A 6,000-nucleotide genomic window follows, 5' to 3' on the forward strand; every position below is an offset into this window, starting at 1 on the left:
CCTTACACGGACACGCTGTCGGAGCTTAGCGATTCTGATACGTCGGGTCCGCTCTGTGTTTACGTCTTTGTGTGGAATCCGTTAATGAACGTGTGTGTGTACTTTAAGAACAGTGTCCCGTCTCAAATCTGTTTTCTGCATTATTCATTCGCTTATTACCCACCAGTCTACCGTTGTTTACAGCGCTGTCTTTTTCTTTTTTCACTTAAATGACCTCGGACAAGAAAGCCTAATTTCTGCTGTTCAATACTGAAGAAATTTAAACTTCTTAAAATTATGCAAAATTGCAGAATATTTTTAAGGTTATCTGCTATAAAAAGCCAGGAAAATCTCCTTCATGTTTTTCTGTGTTTTATTCTCAGTTACTTTCACACAAAGGCATCTGCTGTGATGTTCACAATTCTGATGAAGTCTCACATGTATCAGTACTGATAAATGATCAGAATTATAATATTTCTGACTGTCTGAGGCTAAATTGAATCGAATCAGGACTTTGAGAACCGGAATCGAATGGATTATGGAAATCAGCAATGATACCCAGCCCTAGTGAGCAGCCTACGCTCGACAGAAGTGGATGTAGCTGTGGGTAATGAGAAAAGATGAAAAGAACGATTGATAACTTTTTTGTTAAGTTAAGGCCTGAACCGTCATGGCCAGTGCTCTGAAACAGTGCCATCAATCTTGAAAAAGCACAGTGTATCCAGAAAACACATTATATGCTGCAATAAATGCACTGCCCAAGTGTCCCCTCTCCCAACTGCCTCTCAGCAACAAACAGCAGCAAACAGGTCGTCAGAGGAGCCGAGATGATTAAGTTTAACATTTTCTACAATATTGACAAAGCACTTTAAGCACACGTTTGTTAGTTAATAATTTAGAAATGAATATTGTCTGTATGGACTCCCCCCCCCAAAAAGAAAGTGCACATGTAAAACTGCGGTGTTAAGCGATGCGGTTGAAAAATTTGAGTGCGCCTAACTTTTGTGCCGGTACGCCTAAATTTTTAAAGTTAGGCGTACCAGTGCGCCCATGTCAAAAAGTTAGTCTAGAGCACTGTCTGTGTTTGTGTGTTAGCCCTGCGACAGACTGGCGACCTGTCCAGGGTGTATCCTGCCTCTCGCCCTAAGGCAGCTGGGATAGGCTCCAGCGCCCCTCGTGACCCTTTAAAAAGGATAAGCGGAAGCAAATGGATGGATGTGATCATGTTTTCTTAAATCTCATTCATGCCATTTAGCCACAGTCACATTCCCTTTTTTTTCACATGCTAGGATGAGGAGAAAGGAGAAGAGCAGGCAGTAGAAGTCAAGCCTGAAGAGGACGACAGCGTGCTCTCATGCCAAACTATCAGCCAGGCAGGTGACGACAACGTGGAACAAGAAGATGGGGAGAGTGAGGGAGGGGACGAGGAGGAGGCAATCAAGCTGGAGAAGTCTGAAATGGAGGAGGAAGGGCGGGAGATGAGGGAAGAGGATGAGGAAGTCGAGACGACTGAAAGGACAGAAGTGGAGGAGGCAGAGGAAGCAGAGGAAGGAGAGGAAAGAGGCGCAGAAGAGATGCCTGAGATGCTTCCGGATACGCCGGGTGAAGAAGTTCAGGTGGTGGCGCAGGAGGTGGATGAAGGTGTGGCGCTTGAAGGTGACGCAGTGTGCGCTGTAAAACTCAAAGATGATGATCAAATCCCAGCAGAGATGAGCGATCAAGGACTCACCACGGAGCAGAAGGAGCAAGATTTCAATCAAAACTCTGGAGATGAGACTGAAGAGGGAGAAGACACAGTAGAGGAGGGGGCTGACCTCAGCGTGGGGTTAGACCAATCGGCGAAAGGTGTGGGAGGGAGCCAGAGTGATGCAGATCAAAGCGAACAGGAGCTGGAGAGCGAGGAAGCAACGCCACAGTCAGACACCAAACAGATGGAGGAGTGTCCGAGTGAAGCCGCAGAACAAGACGACGGCTCCCCCGAGCCTCCTCCTTTGTCCCTGCAGTCACCAAAGAGCGAGGCCAGGAGTCCAACCAAGACCAGCACAGCGATCGTCCACATAAATCTAGTTTCTCCCAGCTCAGAAAAAGCCACGTCTTTATTCCAGCTGCCTCCAGCTGCTGCAGATTCCAGTGACAGCGCCAGTGAGGCGGCTTCACATGACACAGAGTCCACCTCTGCAGATAAAGAGGAAGCTGACGGTGTGGAGGAGGAAGAAGAAGAAGAAGAAACACATCAAGACGCTGCATCTCCTGCACCGACTGAGGAAAAGACAAGCCAGCCGCCCTGCAGCCCCGATCATACTAAAGTCCGCTTCACGATCGCTCCCGCCTGGCAGAGATCACAAAGTCTGAACCCTCCTCCTTCCCCACCTGCTTCTATCTCCTCCCCCTTCGCTGTCGCACCATCCAGCTGCGAGGAGCCGGAGACTGTGACCGAGGATTCGGTCACGAAAGCAGAACCGGCGACTTCACCAAAGGTCGAGTTGGTGCTGAGCCCCAGTAGGGTGAAAACCGCCAAACCACAAAGCAGTGTGACACCGGCTCCACCCAAGATCTCTACTTCTGCGAGCATTGAAGGTAAGAGCGCTGAACATGTGTGATGGTAGATGATGAAGCCGTTTTCTGCAGGGACAGGATCCACTTCGGTTGTGTTTAGACGAGGCTGATTTTACTGGACTAGCACGTGCATGCTGTGTATGCTTTAAAGTGAACCTTGCAAACACTGGATGTTTGCTGTCTGAAGTGTCCTAATCTGTATCACAGGAGGGTAAATTATAACCACTTTTTCCTACGCTGCCACCTGCAGAGAGCTCAGTGATTGTAGAGGGAAACCCGGACAATCCCTTCGGAGTTCGGCTGAGAAAGACTTCGGCTCTGCTGCGCTTCAGCTCAGAGGAGGAAAACACAGAGGTGATTGAAAAGCTTTTTAACGGTTTCTAGGACACTCTGAACTTCTTACCTCTCAAACATGATGCAGGAAACCTGAAACTTTAAGCTTAAATTCATGTCAAAAGTATTATTTGTGTTTTATTTATTATCCTTTAGCCTCCGACTGAGTCACAAACTCAGCCACCCAGCTCTAAAGTTGACTCCCCGCAGCCAGTCAGTGTTAAGCCCTCCATCTGTCCACCGGTCAGCATCAAACCTGCGCTGCCTAAGAAGCCAGAGGTTCAAGCTGAAAGTGGAGGGAAACTGAAGCGCGTCTCAGGTGTGTGTCCACGTTCATCTTTACTTAAAGAGGAATTATCATGCTTCTTCTTTGCTTCTGTCATGTATACACTGTGTCAGTGGTGGATGTTCATATTAAACATGGCCACGGCTCAGACTAAAGACCGCTCGAACTGCTCACGGACAAGATCACAGGAGCGCTGCACAGCCTCACCGTATTAATCTGCTCGAGCGTAACAATCCTGAACTCGACAAGTGTAAGAAAGCAGCTCGCGAGCCAGCCTGTGGCGTAACAACTGTGTGTGCTGTTAATTTAGATTCAGTTGCGGGCCGCGCTGTTTCTACTGGATCTGATCCTCCCAGCTGGATCTCTGTGGCCAAACAGAAGCAGAAGATCTATAAGGAAAACTCACTGGAGGAGATCACTGTCAAGAAGGTAGACTTACAGAGACGCACAAAAACAGGATGCATGCATGCAGAGTACGCCGCCACCACGTGATCTGTATGTGACTGTTCTGCTGCTGCTCTTTCAGGAGGACCAAGAGAGAAAGTCTTCACTTCCAACATACGTCTGCTCAGCTGCAAGCAAGGAGCAAGGCACCAAAACAGCTGAAACCAAAGGCAAAGGTCTGCATGCACACACATGCAAACACACACACACAGTCCATTCATTAGGCTCCTTCATCATTTGTGCAGTACCTCAGTAACTGTCTGTTTTACTATGCACTGCTGCCCTCGTCTGGTCAGCCTCTGCTACAGTAGATAAATAATTAACACTTTGTGTTGGAGGCTGATTGTAATGATTGTACATAACAACTTAGCGGAAATCCACACATAAACAATACAGTGTAGAAAACACTAGACACTATCTTGGCCTCACGTGGGTGGTGTACGGTGAAAGGTGGTGTTGCACAACAGCCTGAAGTTAGTATTGAAGTCTTTCAGACTATTTACAGAGGTCAGAAGTAAATAGTCTGTGAGCTTTAACTTTAAAATACATTTCTGTCAAAGTCTCTCCTCGGGTTTATTGTTTACGTGTGTGTGTGTGTGTGTGTGTGTGTGTGTGTTTTCTCACAGGGGCTCATTTGGAGATGAGCAAGCCGTCAGTGTCTCCAGACAAGGAGGCCAGAAGGCCTTTCTCTCCTCCGACTCCAGTGCCGCCTCAGCCTTTAAAATCCCAGCCCCTCCCCTGTGTTGCCCCCAAACCCTATGTCCCACCACCCCAAGCAAAGTATCCACCACAACCTAACCCTCCTCAGCGATGCCTGTCAACACCAGACGCTCCAAAATCTCCTGCTACTCCGTCATCTCCCTCTAAAACTCCGCCCCCGCTCACCTGCTCCCCATTTCCATCGAGGACCGCCTCAGAAAAGCCCGTCCTGAGAGCGCCGGGGCTTCCTGGACAGACGCCGCCCTCCCAGCGAAACCTGCCTCCCACAACTCTGGCCCAGGACGAGCCCCCCTGGATGGCGCTGGCCAAGAAGAAAGCCAAAGCCTGGAGCGAGATGCCCCAGATAGTCCAGTGACAGGCCAGGTCAGATTTAGAGAAACCACGCCCCCCGTGGGACCTGAAAGGCTCCAGGATGGAGCAGAACCGGTTTGCACACAAATATCTTTTAATCCTGAGCTTCAGGCTTTAGATTGGTGTAAAATGCCCAGCTCCACAGCTGAAGGCAGGCTCTTTTTTACTCCTTCATTTCTGTTTTCTAAATGACACGGTAGGACCCCGAAAGTTAACGCGTCTTACTCGAGGAGGATATTTTTTTTTCTTTGTTTGTTTGGTTGCTTTTAAAGATTCGTAGTTTGGGATGAGGTGCTGGAATGAGACACCTGCAGCCTCACACCAGTACGTTTTAACTTTAACTCGGATGAATCCACTTCACATCACTAAACATTTCAGGAAAGGGAGCACAGAGATGTTTTTTTATATGAGAACACTTCATTTACCCAGAACGATGATAAAGTAACAGAAAAAATCTTCTGTTCGTTCTTAAGAATGGACCTACACGATGCTGCCGGCCTGTGTGTGTGTGTGTGTGTGTTTATTATAAGGCAGGTATAAATGCTGATATATTTGAGGAAAATGGAATAGTCCGTGGTCTGAGAGTGAGATGAGGATTAAATCCAGAGCTGTTCTTTGTTTTTAAAATCTACTTTAAGAGAAGCACGTCCAATCAGGTCCGTGGACACTCCTGTTTCAGGCTCGTCCGTGTAAATTATATTTTTTCATTTTCACTTTTGATATTTTTGAATTCTCTTTTTGATATTTTGATCAACTCCAAGTATCCTGCAGAAATCTCCCAAACCCCGCCCCCAAAAAGCTGATAATCAGTGAGCGCTGCCGCTGCGTTCACAGTCATCTGTTTGAAATTGTTTAATGCATCGCTGCGTTGCAGAGTGTTGTCGACTATGAATCCTTTTCCAGTGTAAATGAAACATAAGTATAAAGCTACTTAGGCACTTAGAGCTGGGTTTGCTGCTGGATGCGTCGTCTGTGTCGTTTCAGTGTGTCTGGCAGTAAGCATATGCAGATATGTGATACTCGTTTTGTATTGCCTTTTGAGAATTTGTCTTGTACATAATAATGCGCAGTAAAGAACAAATTATAAAGCATGTTTCTGTGTTTGTTTGTTTGTACATCAGAAGTGGAGCACAGTCGGAAATGTGATGTCTTAACTGTGAAACTTTAGTTTGATTTGAACCCTTTAAAACAAATATGACCGGTGTGTCCGACGCTCGCAGGCTGGGCACACTGATACAGCATTTTCATTCCCCGGACTTTAACATTATCGAGATTCCTTTCCACGGCCTGGTTGTGTTTTCACCTTCACATAATGGTTTTAGGCTTTAAAA

General features: G+C 47.1%; 1 protein-coding gene across 9 annotated transcripts in view; it reads left to right on the forward strand.

The window, feature by feature from the left end:
• Positions 1-5,760, forward strand: part of zgc:66433 (uncharacterized protein LOC321250 homolog) — a 52,801-nt gene extending 47,041 nt beyond the window's left edge. For all 9 annotated transcript variants that reach the window (XM_005933238.3, XM_042225099.1, XM_005933239.3 and 6 more), the window contains 6 exons: positions 1,269-2,556; positions 2,786-2,889; positions 3,025-3,187; positions 3,465-3,583; positions 3,681-3,774; positions 4,225-5,760. In XM_005933238.3, coding sequence (XP_005933300.1) covers positions 1,269-2,556; positions 2,786-2,889; positions 3,025-3,187; positions 3,465-3,583; positions 3,681-3,774; positions 4,225-4,673 — 2,217 coding nt within the window. In that variant the 3' untranslated portion in view covers positions 4,674-5,760. The remainder of the gene's footprint in view (positions 1-1,268; positions 2,557-2,785; positions 2,890-3,024; positions 3,188-3,464; positions 3,584-3,680; positions 3,775-4,224) is intronic.
• The last annotated feature ends 240 nt before the right edge of the window (positions 5,761-6,000 follow it).

The sequence above is a fragment of the Haplochromis burtoni genome, unplaced genomic scaffold (assembly GCF_018398535.1).
Source record: "Haplochromis burtoni strain Fernald_Lab_line unplaced genomic scaffold, NCSU_Asbu1 Contig_159, whole genome shotgun sequence".
NCBI lineage: Eukaryota > Metazoa > Chordata > Actinopteri > Cichliformes > Cichlidae > Haplochromis > Haplochromis burtoni.